This window comes from Amphiprion ocellaris, chromosome 23, assembly GCF_022539595.1.
Source record: "Amphiprion ocellaris isolate individual 3 ecotype Okinawa chromosome 23, ASM2253959v1, whole genome shotgun sequence".
NCBI classification, from domain to species: Eukaryota; Metazoa; Chordata; class Actinopteri; family Pomacentridae; genus Amphiprion; species Amphiprion ocellaris.
Window position 1 is genome coordinate 5,319,861 of NC_072788.1, and position 20,108 is coordinate 5,339,968.

At 40.3% G+C, this 20,108-nt stretch overlaps 4 protein-coding genes across 4 annotated transcripts; 1 reads left to right on the plus strand and 3 right to left on the minus strand.

Moving 5' to 3' along the window:
- Positions 1-530: 530 nt before the first annotated feature.
- On the minus strand, positions 531-2,133 carry LOC111562535 (uncharacterized). Its single transcript, XM_023261117.2, has 6 exons — positions 1,984-2,133; positions 1,516-1,839; positions 1,097-1,426; positions 880-1,011; positions 743-789; positions 531-659 (listed from the first exon to the last, which is right to left on the minus strand). The coding sequence occupies exons 1-6, from the start codon at positions 2,024-2,026 to the stop codon at positions 531-533; spliced, it is 1,005 nt and encodes a 334-aa protein (XP_023116885.2). The 5' UTR covers positions 2,027-2,133.
- A 5,441-nt stretch (positions 2,134-7,574) lies between these two features.
- Positions 7,575-11,639, plus strand: LOC111562531 (prostaglandin D2 receptor 2-like). Its single transcript, XM_023261111.3, has 2 exons — positions 7,575-7,692; positions 9,290-11,639. Exon 2 carries the CDS (start codon positions 9,360-9,362, stop codon positions 10,452-10,454), a length of 1,095 nt encoding a protein of 364 aa, XP_023116879.1. The 5' UTR covers positions 7,575-7,692; positions 9,290-9,359; the 3' UTR covers positions 10,455-11,639.
- Positions 11,640-11,744: 105 nt separating this feature from the next.
- si:dkey-165a24.9 (G-protein coupled receptor 4) lies at positions 11,745-14,313 on the minus strand. The gene is made up of 3 exons (XM_023261142.3): positions 13,989-14,313; positions 13,025-13,894; positions 11,745-12,664 (listed from the first exon to the last, which is right to left on the minus strand). Exons 2-3 carry the CDS (start codon positions 13,603-13,605, stop codon positions 12,241-12,243), a joined length of 1,005 nt encoding a protein of 334 aa, XP_023116910.1. The 5' UTR covers positions 13,606-13,894; positions 13,989-14,313; the 3' UTR covers positions 11,745-12,240.
- A 703-nt stretch (positions 14,314-15,016) lies between these two features.
- Positions 15,017-17,758, minus strand: ugt5g1 (UDP glucuronosyltransferase 5 family, polypeptide G1). The gene has a single exon (XM_035943917.2). It carries the CDS (start codon positions 17,725-17,727, stop codon positions 16,132-16,134), a length of 1,596 nt encoding a protein of 531 aa, XP_035799810.1. The 5' UTR covers positions 17,728-17,758; the 3' UTR covers positions 15,017-16,131.
- Between the last annotated feature and the right edge of the window lie 2,350 nt (positions 17,759-20,108).

The following is a 20,108-nucleotide window of genomic DNA, read 5'->3' on the forward strand; positions in this document are numbered from 1 at the left end:
GTGTAGGGTCCAATGTATTCAGCGCTTAATCCACCCAAGGGGATTTTTTATTATTATTATTTTGGCCTTTGCTGTTTAAATTTTGATCATTGTGTTATTCATGTGATCTTTTCAGTAATCTGTCTCTTGTGAGTTCCCCAACTTTATGAAAGTTGCTATGGTTTGGGAAAAGCTTAGGCTATGCAATACATATGTAGTCATCAAGTCAGTAAAGGAGTCAATTTTTATGAATGACTTTTAGTCAGTGCATTTAATGACGATACATTCCGTAGTATTTGTGTAACTGAAAATGTTAAGATCACGTCTTTTACAAAGGGAAGAATCATCTATAGTCTTGAATAAATCCAGAAACTGGCAAATCACGTTTTTGTTTTTTAAAAAAAAAAAAAACAAAAAAAACATTTACAATAAAGCATATGCAGGTCTAAAGATTATGAAATGCATTTAGAATACAAAAGTTGCTTCATGTGATTACAGATATTCACAGTAATTAAACTTACAGACGGCATTGGAGAGATTTGACAGGAAAGTCACTCCAACTCTGACAGTTTAACTCCAGAATAAATGGTCTCTTCCTCTGTGTTATTCTGCCTCCTGCTCGTGTTTTGCCTCTTTTTGAAGTTCAGAGCTACATACTGCATGGCGTTAAACTCCTCACTCTGTAGAAATAAGAAGGTTAATTAATGGCATTTGTCTACATACAAATATGTAACTCATGTTGGGAGGATTTCTTTGAACTAACCTGATGGTCAGCTGGGTATTTTTGAGCGCTCGGCTGGGGCTGCAACCCTGTAGAAATAAATCAAAGCCTAAACTGTCTGCATGACTGCATACCACTGGGGTTAAGATGTTTCTCCTGAATTTATTTAGTAAATTTACCTTGAGATTGAAGATTTTTTTTCTTGGCCATTTTGCAGAGGATACCAAAAAGGATGATGTTCAACATAACAGACACAACCAGAACTGCAGCCACACCAAGCATCACAAGAGGGAAAGTGTCTTCTTGTTTCTCTGTACAAACAGAACCAAGGCAGACTCAGCGAACAAGAAAAAATCAGTGGATAAGGATAAAAGAAGTGGCTTCAGTGTTTCTCACCCTCCACATTCAGTCTCGTTCCTTTCCCAAACAGTATCTCTCCGCATGAAGCCACAGCACAGTAGTACATCCCAGCATCAGACAGGCTCACGTTGCTCTTTGGTAATCTGAACACACATCTCTGCTCAGGAGAGTCAGGGTTCTTCACACACTGACTGCTGCTGTTAGTTTGGGTGTAGATGATTCCCAAGTGGGAGCTTCCTGAATCCCTTTTGAACCAGTAGATGTTTCGTTTTCCATCAGCGAGAACCGTGCAGCTCAGAGTCGCAGAGCCTCCAGTCTGCACTGAGTCAGACTTCGGCTGCTGGAGGAAAGACCAGCAACTGGACTCTGCAAATTTAGAAAAGGATAAGAAAATCAAATTTAAGAAATACAGACTTAAGAATGCAATTCAACTGTTTAAAATGTTAAACAATCACCTTTTAAAACCAAAAATGTTCCATTGCCAAATTCAGTGCCTATCATGTTGTTCTGTCCGCAGTAGTACATGGCTGAATCTGAATCCTGGATATCAGAAATCTTTAGATGGTAGAACCCTTGTCCAGTTTGAACGGAAAATCGTTGGTTGCCTTGAAACTGGTTGTGGAAGCTGATGGAGTCCGGTGAATGTTTGTAGAAAGAGGATATTATCTGAGGTTTCTCCCCTGCGACCTGCTTGTACCAGAGCAGATATTTGGCTTCGGAGGCATAGTGGCAAAATAAAGTCACGTCATCTCCGAGGTTAGCATAGAGCATCGCACCATCTGAAACACAGATGAAGATAAATTAGTGACCATAAAATGCAAACATCATGTTAAATCTCAGCATAACATCATCACATGTAGGATTTAAGATACGGAATTAGATTTCATTTCCAGCCTTAATAAAGTATATATTCAGTAACTTACAGGCTCTGAAGAGAGAAACCAAGAGCACATAAAACCTGAGCATCCTTCGCTCTCCGGTGTTCAGACTGATCCAGTCTGGTGGCACGTTCAATAAGGGGGTCAACGACAGAAGTTACGCCTCCAGCGGAAAACCGTCTGTATGTGGCTCAGGTGCTGCAGAGGAAATGAGACACTCTGATTTGACATTTTCTTTAATGAGGTATTGAAATTGACCTTTTTCTTTGAGTCTTTCTTGACACTGGGTGTTTGTTAGATTGTCAGAATGACTGGATTTACCAGTAGCTATTATAATTTACCTTTCAGCAAAATGTATCTTTATAGAGCATCCTGTCTTCGGTTAAACTTTGTTACACTTCTTGCAGATGTGTTTTCAGAAGTGGCAAGGATTCTAGCGGATTGAATCAGCTTGTTTCCAGAGGCTCAAGTGCAGGATATGAGGCACGACACAGAAAAAGTAAAAGGAAGGATTTTATTTTTACAATATGAAATTCAACAGGAAAAGAACTACAGCTGATCCTAGAAGACTACAGCCGGAAGTGACTAAAGGTCACACAACGAAGACTGGCGGGCAAATAACAAAGCCAGTGGCAAGCAGACTATAACAACCCATGATAGGAAACACCGAGGCAGGAACAATTAACACAAAAGGCCACTGTGTCAAAAATACTCATGTAGAAAAACTACCAGAAAGAGCTAAGCAAATTACTAGACAGGAATGCAAACCTGAGCTCAGCAAAAAGACAAACGAGAAATACTAACCAGATGGGAACTCAAGAGAACTACACTGACCTGACAAGTTACATGACGAATACTAACAATATGCTATACTAACCTGGCAAATTTACAACAATATACACTAACTCACCTCAAGATCAAAACTAGACTACCAGTCTGGCTTGGAGATAAACTGGGACTTACCTGGGGAAATATGGGAGGAGTCCAGATGAAGGGGCAAGGGGAATCCTAGGTGTGTGACGTGGCAGGTGGCTGGGAGGCAGGTGGCTGGGAGGCAGGTGGCTGGGAGGCAGGTGGCTGGGAGGCAGGTGGCTGGGAGGCAGGTGGCTGGGAGGCAGGTGGCTGGGAGGCAGGTGGCTGGGAGGCAGGTGGCTGGGAGGCAGGTGGCTGGGAGGCAGGTGGCTGGGAGGCAGGTGGCTGGGAGGCAGGCACAGTGTGTGGCGTGGCACGATGAATCCGGAGACGAGGTCCAGGGAAAACCAAAGGGACAGAGGAGGCAGGAGATGGAGGATCCAGGGGTGAACAAAAGAAGAGGGGATTCCAGACTGGAAAGGAGCAGAGAAACAGGATAAACCAGAGTTTAGGAATGCAAGAGCTAGACTGAACAATGCACTGAACTAACTGTTGGTTGCTCATTTTCATTTTTGTATGAGTAAAAATAATAATAGCTATGTACGGTAATGGGAACCATACATCCTATACTTGTCATCAGGTTCCTTTGTGTCAATTTAATGAAGAAATAAACAAACATTAAATTCCTAATGTGATATAATTACATTTTTTGATATCATATATGAAGAACTATACTTAAAATATATTTATATATATATTTTGCACACTTCACAATGCGCCAATATCATGATGAAATCTATTACTTAAGCTTTGTACTTGTAAATAGTGATAAAATGTATATGGAATGTTTTTAGTCTTTATTATCAGAGGGAAGTGGCTGATTGAATCACTCCCACCTGCTGGCGCTCTGCTCCAGCTGATTGGAAATCAGACACACCTGTGCTACAGCTTCACCTGCACACGCACAACCTAGGAGAAGGAAAGGAGGGGGGAAGGGAGGATACTTCCACTACCTCGAGCCCGAAGCTGTGAGCGTGACACAGCTGCTGCTTTTAAAAACCGATCTGGAAAGGCAACATAAAAATACTGCTTCAGACAAACACATGTACAATTCTTTCCAAACCAATTCAGATACTGTCCTAATGTGAATGTTAAAGTTGTCCGTCAGACTCACTGCCAGCATCTAGTTCTGGCTTTTGTGATGTTTAACATTTGCAACAGAGAAGTGCTTTAAAGGTTGCATTCTTTCTAAAAGCCAGCAGGGGGCGATGCCTCTAATGGCAAAAGAGATCAGACTGTGTAGAATTCTATGAGAAAACAACATTAAAATGTGCTATATATATATAACAGCGATGTTGATTTTGTGAATTATGGTCCTATTTAAGGTCAAATAGACAATAAAGCAGGACATGTTTAGATTGGTACTACCTTGGGATTCACACGTCACTATCATATCAGTGTATAAAATGTCCTTGAGGTCTCAGATCCACTACTCACTTAGCATGTCTGCTTTCAAAAAGCAAGAAAACTTCAGGTTTCAGAACAGCACCAGTGTGTGATGTCACAAGATCCATCCATCCATCCATCCATCCATCCATCCATCCATTCATTCATTCATTCATTGTCTTCTGCATTATCCAGGGTCGGGTCAGGGAGGCTGCAGACGAAGCAGGTCGTTCCAGACGTTCCTCCCCCCAGCAACGCGTTCCGGCTCTTCCTGGGGGATCCCGAGGCGTTCCCAGGCCAGATATGATATACAATCCGTCCAGCGAGTTCCGGGTCTGCCAAGGGGTCTCCTCCCAGGTGGACGTGTTTGGAAAACCTCCAAAGGAAGCCTCCCCGGAGACATCCGAATCAGATGTCCAAACCACCTCACCTGGCTCCCTTCAATGCGAAGGAGCAGCAGCTCCCTCCTGATGTCTGAACTTCTCACCCTATCTCTAAGGCTGAGCCCAGCCACTCAGCGGAGGAAGCTCGTTTCAGCCGCATGTATCTGCGATCTTGTTCTTTTGGAGCACAAGATGTTGAACAGAAAAACATATCTTTGGGAAACACCAATGCAATTATGTGTAATTACCAAACAAGACAAAGTAGTACTCATGCTTCTTAAAGTTTCAAAGACATAATCATGTGTGTGCATTTGAAGTGCATGCATACTGAATGTACATTAGCATGGGAAACTGATGCATTTTGCACAATTTGAAACAGCCAATCCTTGACGTAGCTTCTTCTAGGCTGGGTTTTACACATATTCTACTAACGCACTATTCACCAATAGCAAACTACATGGTTCTTTGACATGGCTACGTTTTGTTGCTGTTGTACAATGATGCTAACTAAAGCTCTGTACTGTGGAACAGATTTTTGCAGGTTTCTGTATAAAAAACATAAAGCTGTGCATTTTTTTTTTGCTCTATCACTGTATAAGATGCACATATACATATAGTCCACCCTCCTCTTTCTGTTACCACAAACCCAAATATAAACAGTGAGACAAAAAGCAGAAGTAAGTCACCATATTATCAAGACTGTCATGGGAAAAAAGAACACAGTCATGTCAACTTCATGTAGAATGAATAGGAAGAAATTTGTATTATTTGACGTAAACATGGGGTAAAACTGGACAGCTTTTGTTGAGAATGCTTCATGTAGCAACACCTCAGTGGACCAGCGGGTGTCAGCATAAACCTGAAGGTTGTCTTTGCACTGTTGCAGGCATTTACAGTCTGACAAGCATCATTTCTTGGTATTTGTATAAACCATAATGCATGTCTTCATATGTTGCACCATGTTAACGTAACTTCTGCTTTTACACCATAAACTTATATTTTGCAAATGCTTGGTTTTCTTTTCTTCCAAATCAATTCAGATAATTCTTACATTTACATAAAAGTTCAAACTTAGCCATGGTGATAACATCAGTAAATTAAAATGAGTAGCTAAGAAGTGTTTAATCTAAACTAAATGTCACTGAGTTAAATTTTTAAAGGAAAATTAAGCAGTCCTCCCATACTCATTTACACACCTTGTATATTGCTTCAGTCCTACGTTAACAATCACAAGTAAATGCCTCAACTGGTTTAAACCAAAACCTAATCATAACCAACTTTAAACCCTCAAACATCCCTCTGAAGCTGTGTAGTAAAGTTAGGGTGAGTGAAAATGCCCTCATTCCCAAAGTCTCAACAACACACTGGACCTCACAAAGATAGCCACACAATCACACACACACATTCACACAGCCATGTTTACATCACTACAGGGGACATTGCACTGAAATTCATTTCCTGGAGATGAGCTTAACGTTAACCTCAGCTTTACCGAAACTTAAATTTACTGTAATCTTAACCTAAAGCTAAATACAACACTAAACCAAGCTTTCTTACTAACATTTAGTATTTAGACTAGAATAGAATAGAATAGAAAGCCCTTATTGTCATTATACAAAGTGCACCAACAATATACATTATACAACATTATAAACTCTATAAAACACCATAAGAACACACATTAGCATCATGGGGATTGTTTTGTTTTTTTGTCCCTTAAAAGTGTGTAGTCACATGTGTGTCTCCACAATATGAACACAGGAAGTTCATATACACATATTAAAATAGTGCCAGTTGTTTTTACAATATCAACCACTACATGTTCTAGGAGAAAAATGTCCCTAATTTAAATATGGTTTGTAATTAGCAAAGTGTGCAGCACCAGAAACCAATTCTCACGGTTCAGAAAATGATTAAAACAACAACGATTATGCATCTGCAACTGTTCTTCCGTGTGCTTGTGCAGCTCTGTCTGTTTTTTTATGTTTGGTAAAAGAAAAAATATGTACTTTTAAAGTGGATGAAGAGAAATAAATGTTTGACTGCGGTGTTGCACAGTCCAGAAAACTGGAGGGTAAAACAATGATTTAGTGAAAACTTTCCATCCATCCATAAAGAAATGTCCTTGCATTTCCTCATGCTAAACACAAGGGAGCTAAATCAGCAGTTTATCAGAATTATGCACAAACTAAGCTACGTGGGAGCGTTGGTGTCTGCAGCTGTCCACATGGGAGTAGAATCAAGACTTTATTGACAATTAAGGTTACCACAGATGGTGGATTTGGGTATTGGAACAGCTAACAAGCTGACTGCAGTGATGTGGGAGGTAGCACACTGTTTTCTCTCCAACAATTTATGCAGAACCAGACCACACGTACTTTTATGCTTCTCAAAGAAAGAATAACGTTGATTAAAAACCATTTTTAAAAAATAATGTATGGGGAGACATATTGACGAAGAGCATTTTAATGCTAATTTGGTGTTCAAGGGGGGCAATTATCATAAAGTACAGCATTTTCTAGTAAGCATTTGTCAATTTACATGGATTTATTTCTTTCGTTGTTTAAAATACATTTCATGTGCATGCACTTAGTTGCAGTTGTAGCATAAATAAGCTCGTCTAAACCACTCACACTGCTTTTTAAAATCTAGGTCATGAGGAGTTTGGTAAAAGGTCATAACTTTCTGATGCCATCTGTAATTTAACATAGAATATTATTTCATACTAAAACAGGAATTTGAAATGTTATGCAATGGTAATCCCCGAATACATTTCTGCATTTAGATATTGTGTTTGCTCAAACACTATTGCACACTACTCTATATAAAGTACAAACTTTGCTTCATTTCTTGAGAAACCATTGAACACACCTCATTTTTAGCAACAGCCAAATTAGTCTGCTTCGACACCCAGTTGTGTTTCATCTTCTGACAAGACCTTAGGTTCCTTTTGAGGTTTGAAACTTCCTTTTATTGCACTTGTACGCCCATCTGTCTAGTGCTGTCTACGGTGTCATGCAGTAACATAACATGACCGAGGCCTCATCAGACCTGTCAGAGAAAAAAGGCACAGGTAAGTGATTTATTCTTTCCCTGCATGGTTGCATTGAGGTTGAGCACAAAGGGTTAAATGAGAGACCGTTCACTAGATTTAGTGTTAATATCTTGCAACTTGGTGTAATAATGCACTGGTGTTGTATTAAAATCTACATGCATTGGACGCAGATGCAACCTTGTTCTTTTAACCAGAGAAAAATTTCAAGAAACATGTTAAAACTTCTTTTGACATATCTTTCTTTTACCTTTTTGCAGAGTTTGCATAATCAACAGGAAAGAAGCCACATAGTTCAATTTAATACACTTCATTAATATATATACATTCTATATAATTCTATTATGAACATGGCAGTTTTATTTTCTCTATTTCTCATTTAAATCAATTGTAAGAGAAGAATTATGTGAGTTTATTACTACATTAATTCTATGTATAGTCTATCACATCTTAACACATAGGGGTGTGGTAATACAGTGACATGTTGTGTTACATTATCAGATCAATGAGATTAGTGATATGTATGGCCTTGAAAAGGATTGTATAGAGGATGTGGCATCTATGAAAAGATAAGAATGCACAGAAACAGAGTGGTGGCACAAATACTGCAAACTAAAGAAAAACCACAGTGAATCTACTTTCAGATAGCAAACTTTTTCAGCTACAGGTTCACATTTAACAAATGAACTGGAGTTTGAGTGGAAAAAATGTTCATATTCTTATTTTTCTCAAACTTACAAAGACTAGTAGCTATAGGTCTGTGAATTATATTTGTAATACAATATAGTTTTAAGAATGTAATCGCAGTAAAGGTAAAATAGTGATAGTAAACAAACACACATTGCAGTGCAATGGGTGCAAAGCGACACAACGTATGACTGTGAGAACACACAGGAAAGTCTTAGAGAAGTGTGAACAGACTGAAATAGACCTTTTTCACAGCAGACAATTTGACTTGTCACAGTTGGGAAAATTCCTGACGGCCAAGTTCCTTGAAATGTCCCAGTACTGCATGTTAGCAAACCAGTATGTAAAAATACATGTTGACCAATGAGTGTTAGTGTTAGAAACTGTTCCGACTTTTCCCTAAAGAACAGGATAACCACTTTCCAATATGGCATAATAAGTGTTGAAAAGTTGGAGCTAATGTTGTGCTTTAAACCAACATTATTAGGAAAGACATTGTGTTTTTTTTCCCAACAAAAGATTATGACTGATCTATTAAACAGTATTATATGACGTATTAACATGAATAAAGCATTAATTACAATCTATAAAGGGAATTGCAACATTGATTTTTAAACAAATCATGTAATGAAATATGCAGAGCTAACTTACATGGATAAGCCTTGTAGGTTTGATGTAAAAGCTGCATGTACAAAAATGCCATTGTAGCCAACAGAACAACTTTAGCAACAAGTAAATGCTAATTGTGATTTTTAAAATGTACCTTTGTCATTTCAGCCTCTTTCTAAGATTAAGCATATCAAACTAAAAAGCTCAGAAGCTTTTCTTGAAGTGAAAACATGAATTGGTTTCTGGATCTACAACTTCCCTTATAATGTCTGTACCCAGCTGTCTTCATGTTCCTAATCTCAGTTTCTAATCTCTCCTGTAGATCTCAGCAGACTGCAGTAAAAGCCTTAATTACAACCTCTCAGTGCAACATCAAGGCCTTCCCTTCCAAGATGGCTTCCTGTCCTTCCAACCAGAAGCTGAATATCACCAGTTACCCATTAAACCAAACAGCCAAGTTGACTTCTTTGAATGTTTTCACAATTTCCCTCCATGGCCTGTTCTCTACCATTGGCATCATGGAAAACCTGCTCATCATCGGAGTGGTGGGCTTCCACGTCCGCCGTTCTGTCATCAGCATCTGGATCCTAAACCTCGCGGCCTCTGACCTGCTGGCCACCGCTTCCCTGCCCTTCTTCACCCTCTACATGGCCAAAGGCAACACGTGGACACTGGGTACGACCTTCTGCCGCATCCACTCTTCCGTCTTCTTTCTCAATATGTTTGTCAGTGGCTTCCTGCTGGCAGCCATTTCCATGGACCGCTGCCTGGTGGTGCTGAAACCTGTCTGGGCCCAGAACTACAGGAACATCCAACTAGTGGGGAAGATATGTGTGGTGATTTGGGGCTTGGCTGTGATCTGCACTATCCCCTTCTACATGTTCCGTGACACCATCCCCCTTCCAACCGGCCACATTCTTTGCTACTACAATTATGCTCGATTCCCCCCAAGTGGACCGTATGACTTAGCATCTTTATGTAAGCAGCGCAAGGAGGGCTTGGCGTTCATGAAGCTTTTTCTAGCCTTCCTGATCCCTCTCCTGATCATCATCCTCAGTTATGCTGCCGTGAACACCATCTTGGCACGCAGGGGCTGCCGGCGACCCTTCCGATTCGTTCGGCTTGTAGTCGCCATCGTGGTGACCTTTGTGCTCTGCTGGGCTCCGTACCACTTTTTCATCATCGCAGAAGCGATGGCCCCCAAAAAGGGACATCTACAGGTATTTTCAGCCAAGGCCCTCCCAATTGCAGCAACCATCGGCTTCCTTAACAGCGTCCTCAACCCCATTCTGTATGTGTTCAGCTGCCCTGACCTGTGCAACAAGATCAGACACTCTCTCGGTGCAGTGATGGAGAGCGTCCTGGCTGAGGATCTGGCTGAGCTGGCTCGGCGTTGTAGCACCGCTCGCAGCTCCATCAGCACCTCTGAGATGGGGCTGAGACATAAGAATTCCGTTCCAACGCTGAAAACGGAGGAGCAAGAGTAGAACGAAAGTCTCAGTAACTGAGGAGGGAAGAGGGCTGTGAATTACTTCAGCTTTACCAGGTCTTCATAGGAAAATGCCCTTATTTCCAATATCTGTCCTCTGATATTTTAGCAAAAAGCTCCCATATTTTCAGATCTGCTTCCGTAGACATTAACTTTAAAACTGAAAATTGATCCTGCTTTTTGCTGTTTCAGTCACTTTTCCTTCCCTAATTTTTTTGTGTCATATTTGCCTTTTTTTTTTGGAGTTAATTCATTTTAAACTACTAGCAGTAAAACAGTGAAATTCCTGAAACTGAAAGCCACCTAGCAGCTGAGTTGCCATAATCCCTTTTACGTAGCCTTTAATTTAGAAATATTTGTAAGATGCATTCCATTTTATTAAGAATTTTCTGAAGGTTGCATAATAGAATCCACCTGGCTTTGTTTCACTGATGGAAGTGCCAATGTGGAACTGTTGTTTATGTAAATTCATCATGCAGTCTGCAAGCATACTACAGGGTGCTCCACTTCTTGTCAGTTTTGTTTATACTTGGCCCTTTATTAGCACCAGTGGTTTATTTGTGCAGTCCATCCTCTCAGTTAATAACCATTTCTTTTAAAAAAAAATGCTTTTATTCACAAATTTATATTACTTTAAACAACTTATTGTTTGCTTGGTATATTTGACTGATATGACTGCAGCATGAACTGTTATATTTCCAAGAGCATTATTTACAGTCTGCAGGTCATAGCATTGTTTTTTTTTTTAACTTATTATTGCATAAAAATAGCCTCTAACCTCCTGCCAGTTTGCAAAAGTGGCCCCCAGCAAAGAAAGTTGAGTATCCCTGCTATGCGCTGTCATACAGTATATGCTGAGCACATTTACCAGGGTTGTGCTATGGAAGAACAAACAGCATTCTGTATGATTTTTTATTGTTATTTCAACTTATGCATATGCAGCTTTTGTAGAGATTTTAATCTTGAGGTTGCAGATGCAAGGGGCGTCTCTCAGTAGATGCTATCAGTACCTGTTGGTGCTGGCACAAGCAGATTTTTGAGCTGCGATTTTAACATATTTACAGCTTACAATGGATGTCTTGACATGTGTATTGTTCCTCTGCTGTGTCATTCACTCATACAATGTTTTTTTAACAATGTGAAATTGTACATCTAAATTTTAATTAAAAGAAAGTAAGGCGTTCATGTTTTGCAGTACGACATATCTTGCATATAGCCACAGTAATGCTTGTGTTTCTGTAGTGATTCATATCAATTCTGTTTTTCAAAATAACTGACAGCAAACAAGTGAGTAAAGACACATTTTAATTCTTGTAAACATAGCAGTGAGAATTTTCTGTCATGGTTAGTTTCACACTCTTCAAAAGCACATGTACATTGAAAGCAGATGATCTGACCACTTCCTGGTTTTATTCATGTGTCTGTATACCTCTTCTTGAAGACACAATGTGGATGAATGTGCAGTTTTGACATGAAACAATAGAGCTCCATATTTCTACTGAGTTACATAGAAGTGAGTTTGTGTAGGCAAAAGTTGCGTTGACATCTGTACATCAAATTTTCTGTCCTATATTGATTCCAGCAGTACTTAGATGATCATGGGAAACTAAAACTAAACACTGAGCAAGAATATTCTTTAGATGAGGAAGTTCAAACCCTTTGAGCCTTGTTAATTTATTCACTGACAGTTGCAACTCACAGTACACAAAAACTGCACACATACATTCCCACTGGGTGGCACAATTGACCAAATATCAACAGTCAGATGTGTGTTCGAATCCAAGTTATATTGCTAGAAGGTTACTATGTCTAGTTTCAGTCTCCCTCTTGGTGTTCAGTTGAGCTCTGGTACTGAGGGTCATGTTTTTGCCGGTGTTTTGCCCTCTTCCCAGACAAGGCAGCGATCTTTGCAGCTCTAGCCGAGCATCAGGGCACAGAAAGATGTAGAAGAGTGGATCCAGCAAGGTGTTGAGGCTGGTGAGACCGTAGCACAGGCGATAGACGAGGAAAATGGAACGCTCGAATCCACACGGCTCATCAGTCAGTAGCAAGGACACAAACCTGTATCCGCCAACGAGGTGGTAGGGTCCAAAGACAACGATGAAGTTTACGGTGATCACGACCAGGATGCCTACGATTTTGTGCCGCTCGTGGTCTGAGACGGAAGGAGATCGTCGGAGTGTCACCCCGATGTGGGCTGAGGTGTACCTGAGAGGGGAAGCAGAGTTTCAGATCAGAAATCAGCATATTAAACCGGATATTTAAATTGTATAGTGCCTCCTGTGGAGAGGAAGATCTTGGGTTTGTTTGTCAAACTGTATCATTTAAAACACAGGACAGTGTGAGTGGTTACCCTACAGGTTTGACTCTTTGTTTTATGTTGCAGTTTACCAGAAAAATTCTAAGCAGTATGCATTATACACATTTGAACACTCAGATGACTTAGATATGAAAGATATTTCTGTATATTGGAAAGTTCAGCTCACAATCCCAGAATATTTACTCGAACAGATTTGGAGACATAATATTACATTTAGTAATAAATTGTGAATATTGGGGATAACTCACCCAAGAATGGTACATGGCAGCAGGAAGCCCAGAACCACGGTGGTAATCTTAAAGTGAGCATATCTGGGGCTGACGGGGTACTGCTCCAGACAGAGCAGCCTGCCTGAGTCAAACACAGACGGCAGCAGTCCACTCAGGCAGAACAGGAAGGTTAGAGTCCACACTGCTATTCCTGACACTGCTGCTACCCTCACTGTCCGCACCCCACGGCTGCTCAGTGGGTACACGATGGCCAGGCAGCGGTCCATCGCTATCAGGCACAGGAACATGACGCTGGCATAGACGTTCACATAAAACACATAGCCAACCAGCTCGCAGGTTAGTTGGCCATAGGGCCATTCGTGCCCTCCTTGGAGATAAAGAATCCACAGTGGCAGGGTGAGCAGCTGGAGGAGGTCTGACAGCAGCAGGTTGAGGATGTAGACCAGCTGACAGCCTCCCCCACCTGAACGCCCCAGATGGTACAATCCCCAGAGAGACAGCAGGTTGCTGGGGAGACCCAAAGAGAAGATGAGGCCATAGATACAGGTCAGGCCAAATGTGTCCGTGTCCAAAGGGAGGTTGCAGGTGTCATTGGACATGTCTCTGCTGGTCAAGCGCCTCACATGGGAAACTAGAGGTGATCTCAATCAGACACTGATTGACGCTCAGAGTTAGATGACTTTGTTTAGAAATACCCATTCATTCACTTAAGGCAACGGAAAAGAAACAAAGTCTCTGTTGTCCTCAGTTAAATGCATCCAATTGTCACAGGTCCATTGTGTAATATTCACAAATCCATCCTGCCGTACAAAAGGTCAAACTCAGATTTTGCACTGTCAGTCAACCAGACTTCAAAGCAACCATCCATCCATCCATGGAAATAAACCCCTGCAAAGCAGATAGTGTGAGCACTTTCATGTGGTTTTGCATCTGCAGCTGTATGTGGATTTAAACCACAAAACACAAATCACTTCTCACTCACCTTCTCAAATCTTCGAGACCGACTTTCTTCCACAAAAGTGTGTTGCCCGCTTTGCAGCTGGGAGACCTGTGCTCAAGAAATGTTGGGAACATGGTGTCTCGACCAAGCCTTGTCTATTCTGTGATCGTTTCCTCCACAGGAAGTCCACTTCTTCAGCTTTAAAGGCAACATCCTGAGGCAGGAGAACGCCTTTCTGCCCCAGAACAAAAACATACACTCTCTCCTTTTCTGTGCCTCCCTCTTTCTTACTCCAGGAGCATTCACAATGACTGTTGATGGACAGTTGCTGTGAGGAATGGGTGCACTGCTGTACAGTGTCCACTAATGCCATTCAGAGTGGTGCTTTCTGGCAGTGACCTGTGATTGAGATATATATATATATATATATATATATATATATATATATATATACATATATATACACACACCATGCTTTCTTTAAACATGTTTTGCATCGGATTTAAATATTTCTTCTGTGTTTGTATGCTGGAATTATGTTTTGCAGCTTTTAACTTAGTTTTTTTAATAACTAAAGGACAGTTCATGTTTGTTCTTGTCTTTTGCATCTTGCTTTGTACAGTATATATGTATGGAAAGTGCAAGTCAGCCTTCAAGGTTTTTGGTGTGTTTACCCCAGATAAGATTTTTAGATTGATCATTTTTTGGGACATTTTTGGAAGGAGATTTTGACCAGTTCCTCGCTCTTTGACACACCTTTAAATTGATACAACTTGGTTCGAGGATCAGGGTAAGAATTAGATTTAGGTCAGGGTTGCGATAGCATTGAGGTTAGAGGTTAGTTTTGATGGTTACGGTTAGAGTAAGGGGCAGTAAATGTCCTCATAAACATGGCAAAACATAGCAATGTTGCTGTGTGTGCATGTGTACGATTGTGTATGTGAAGCGTTTATACATATCTGACTTACAACTGAGAATTGATTGAGAGACCCGATTAAAACCACAGAAGAGAGCAAACAACCCCGTAGAACAAGTTAATGTAGAACAAAATGAAGAATGACAACCAAACCTTTTCCTTCACAAAAGAGTTTTAATTAACAGCGTTTGCAGACTTGTTAAATTTAACCGCGGTGAACTTTTCTCAGGCACCACAGGGAGGAAAAAATCTTACACAATTGAAATTGTTTGAGTGAAGAATGGGTATATTGAGACAATAGGTGTTAGTCAGTATTTTTACCACATGGTTTCAAAGGGAGGAGGGTCTAATCACTCACTGAGTTTCCTTTAAATGTCACAAATCTCTGATTTATTAAATAATCCAAGAGAGTTACTAATAAATTATAAAGTCCCCTGAGACTCGACTACCGCTACAGGGCTCTGTATAAAGGTCTTTATGCTCTGATGGAGTCGCTGCTGGGCATGAGATTGATATCAGCTGTATGCTGCTTAGACAGCAAATCAGCTACAGGGGAAGTGTCCCTGGAGAAGGTCCCAGAACAGAGGCAGCATGATAAGTTGTTCCTGCAGCAGACTGGCTGCAGACTGCAGGAAGTTCTCTGTTACTGCCAGAATTTAATCTTGTCATGTAGTGAATTGTGCAAATTGTATGCACATAGAAAGATGGAGATGACGTCACTGCCACCTAAGCTTTACCTGCACTGACCCCCAAGTATTTAAGTTACTTGGGTACTAGGACCTCATCAGGGAACACTGGCACCAATACAGAGTTCTGTAAATACTGGTAGTCTCATTGCTAAATTGTCCCACCACTCAAAAAGTCACCACACTCTCTGTGTTTCAGATTTTAGCATTTAAAGTTGGGCATGTTTAAGATTTAAAGATAGTTATTTGAAATCAAAACATGAAGCATTTAGACAAATGACAGTATACCTTACAGAACTGACAGATCCTGGGGTCAAGGCAAATATTCACTTCTCAAAGATATGTCTTCTTCATTTCCAGCAAAAGCATTTCTGTTATCTCATTGTTTCTTTCTTAAATGATGATTTCACAAGAATTTACACATGAACACAGTTATGTTTTAGGAAAGGTCAGAGTATGAGGCAGAAGTGATTGTAAATTTGTATCGGTCTCTAATAAGCACCTCTTACTTGTGAATGCTTCAGTGGATTTTTTCCAAGAAAAAGACTGAGCAGTCACTCAGACTGAGTTATGTTTGGATCAGTTACTCTGCTTTCGTCTTTCTTCTGGACCTCCGGCAGCAGAGAATCCTACACATAAAGAATAAAGCCCAGATGAAGGTTCCAGTCATGGCCACAATAAAAGCAGCCACATCCAGGCAGAAGTAGGAATACCAAGGCAAACTGAAACCTGCAGACTTCAGGTGGGCTGCTCCTTTGTTTCTGATGACGTACTCAATCCAAAAGATGGCGGTGTCCATAGGAGACATGGGCTTGTCGCGGTGTAGTTTGGAGAGACGTTGTATGTTTTCACGGTAACATGGAGTCTCAATGATGTCCGTCAGAGCCTCCAGGAAGTTCTCTTTGGTCAGTGATCTGGCCTCCACCACCCGAGCTGCACCACGCACCTTCAGCCGGAGCAGGTTGTCGAACTGATCAAAGAGGAGGGGAAGACCCACAACGGGAACGCCGTGGTAGATGGCCTCATACATGCCATTGGTGCCTCCATGGGCTACAAAGGCACGAGTCTTGGGGTGTCCCAGGAGGTCTTTCTGAGGCAGCCACTTCACCAGCAGGGTGTTGTTTCCCAGAGATGAAGGTTTTTCACCCACAAATCGCCAGATCACCTTCTGAGGGAGTTGAGCGAAAGCTGCAGCGATAGCCTCTGTGACCTCCCAAGGTAGAGCTGACACCAACGTCCCCACGGACATGACCACCACCCCATGCTCACCAGAGCTCTGCATGAACGCTTCCAGATCAGCAGGGAGGGGTTTAGCCTCTTTGCACTGGAACCCTCCTATATACACCACATTAGGCATCGTGGGCCGAGGGAACTCAAAGACAAAATCCGCCCTCAGCAGCCAGATATCAGCTGCATACTGCAAAGACACCAAGTCAGTTCCAGGCGGGAAGTGCCGCTGGAACAGATCTGAGTAGGCAGGGTTGATGATGAAGTATTGTTCAACAACACTACGGAGAAAATGTAACATATTCATGACTCTTTCTTTAAAATCCATCTGATCAGTAAGTTCACTTCCTGACACGGGGACATAGGAGACAGGAGAGGGAGCTATAGTTAAATGGCCTTCTCCGGTATTGATCCAGCGTACATTGAAAACCATTGGCAGCTTGAGGTACCCACCAAGCAGAACTCCTATAGGCAGACCAGGGTCTGTTAACATTAAATCAAACTTGGGATCCTGTAACTTCTTCATGAGAACCTGGTCGTCTAACGTTGAAGCAGCTGCTCTGGCCAGGATATCATGACCTTTGGCAAGCATGGAGGTTATCAAGTGCTGTTGGCAGAAGGTGCGTATGAATGTGGGGTACTTGCGACACTCTATAACATCTAGCAGCATTCTATTGTAGTATGTCATGTCGGCCTCGTCCTCCAGCATGCGCACATCAATAGAAGTATAAATGGAAGAGTTACTGGGGATGTACCAGCTCTTTGCAGAGCGTAGTACTGTGATGTCGTGGCCCCTGGAGTGTAGCTCTTGGAGGATTACCTCCATGTTGATCCAGTGGCTGCCATCAACAGGCACTACCAGAATCTTGCTGCCACTACAGATGGTGGGACTGAGCACCAGCAAGCAGAGCACTGTCAGGCTTATGGAAATGGAACTGGAAAAGGCAGACATTTCCTAGAAGAAACAACAAATATACATTATTAGACAGTGTCCTATGCCTGATTGGAACAATAAGAAGAAAATAGCCCTTCTAGTTTGTTAGTCTCAGTCACTATTTCCTGTCATTTTCAGCTGCTGTGCAATTTAAAACTGTTGTCAGTAGCCGATTTCTGTCATTTTTAACTGCTGTTTACTTTAATTGTCATTTACTGTTTTGTGTTGTTTTAAAGAATTGTTTACATTTGTTTTCAGTTGCTGTTTTCTGTCATTTTGAGTTGCCATTCTCTGTCCTTTTGGAATTGCGGTTTACTCATGTTGACTGTCACTGTTTGCTGTTGTTTTCAGCTGCGGCTTTGTTTTGTTTTCAGTTACTCTGTTATGTCATTTTCAGTCTGTTTATTGTTGTTTTCTACCACTGTTTTGTTTTATAAGTCACTATTTATTTTTGTTTTCAGTTGCTGTTTTCTCTCATTTTCAGTTGCTGTTTTCTCTTGTTGTTAGTCCTGGTTTACTTTGATTGACAATCACTGTTTTCTGTTGTTGTAAGTCCCTGTTTTCTTTTGATTTCAGTTGTGGTTTCCTATCATTTTCATTTATGTTGTCCATTGTTTTCACTCAGTCGTGTTGAGTTCAGTAGCTTCAATTCACTGTTTACTGAAAATTGAAAAGACCAAGGAGATGGTCTTGGACTTTAGAAGATCAAAGCAAACCTCTTTACATTATTTCATCATATGGCACGTTTTTACATGTTTGAAAAATCACATTTTTTTTCGACATAGTATAGTAAGGCGTTTTTTTTGCGCCAAAATTCATGATGATTTTTTTTTCAAAGAAAACCTTTCTGGAGTGTTTTTCACGGCCTCCTTTACATTATTTAATCATATGGCACGTTTTTACAACATGTTTGAAAAATCGCATTTTTTTTCGACATAGTATAGTAAGGCGTTTTTTTCGCGCCAAAATTCATGATGATGTTTTTTTCAAAGAAAACCTTTCTGGAGTGTTTTTCACGCCGTCCTTTACATTATTTCATCATATGGCACGTTTTTACAACATGTTTGAAAAATCACATTTTTTTTCGACATAGTATAGTAAGGCATTTTTTTGCGCCAAAATTCATGATGATGTTTTTTTCAAAGAAAACCTTTCTGGAGTGTTTTTCACGCCGTCCTTTACATTATTTCATCATATGGCACGTTTTTACAACATGTTTGAAAAATCGCATTTTTTTTCGACATAGTATAGTAAGGCGTTTTTTTTGCGCCAAAATTCATGATGATGTTTTTTTCAAAGAAAACCTTTCTGGAGTGTTTTTCACGCCCTCCTTTACATTATTTCATCATATGGCACGTTTTTACAACATGTTTGAAAAATCGCATTTTTTTTCGACATAGTATAGTAAGGCGTTTTTTTCGCGCCAAAATTCATGTTGATGTTTTTTTCAAAGAAAACCTTTCTGGAGTGTTTTTCACGCCGTCCTTTACATTATTTAATCATATGGCACGTTTTTACAACATGTTTGAAAAATCTCATTTTTTTTCGTCATAGTATAGTAAGGCATTTTTTTTTGCGCCAAAATTCATAATGATTTTTTTTCAAAGAAAACCTTTCTGGAGTGTTTTTCACACCCCCCTTTACATTATATCATCATATGGCACGTTTTTACAACATGTTGGAAAAATCGCATTTTTTTTCGACATAGTATAGTAAGGCATTTTTTTAGCGCCAAAATTCATGATGATTTTTTTTTCAAAGAAAACCTTTCTGGAGTGTTTTTCATGGCCTCCTTTACATTATTTCATCATATGGCACGTTTTTACAACATGTTTGAAAAATCACATTTTTTTTCGACATAGTATAGTAAGGCATTTTTTTGCGCCAAAATTCATGATGATGTTTTTTTCAAAGAAAACCTTTCTGGAGTGTTTTTCATGGCCTCCTTTACATTATTTCATCATATGGCACGTTTTTACAACATGTTTGAAAAATCGCATTTTTTTTCGACATAGTATAGTAAGGCGTTTTTTTCGCGCCAAAATTCATGATGATGTTTTTTTCAAAGAAAACCTTTCTGGAGTGTTTTTCATGGCCTCCTTTACATTATTTCATCATATGGCACGTTTTTACAACATGTTTGAAAAATCACATTTTTTTTCGACATAGTATAGTAAGGCATTTTTTTGCGCCAAAATTCATGATGATTTTTTTTTCAAAGAAAACCTTTCTGGAGTGTTTTTCATGGCCTCCTTTACATTATTTCATCATATGGCACGTTTTTACAACATGTTTGAAAAATCGCATTTTTTTTCGACATAGTATAGTAAGGCGTTTTTTTCGCGCCAAAATTCATGATGATGTTTTTTTCAAAGAAAACCTTTCTGGAGTGTTTTTCA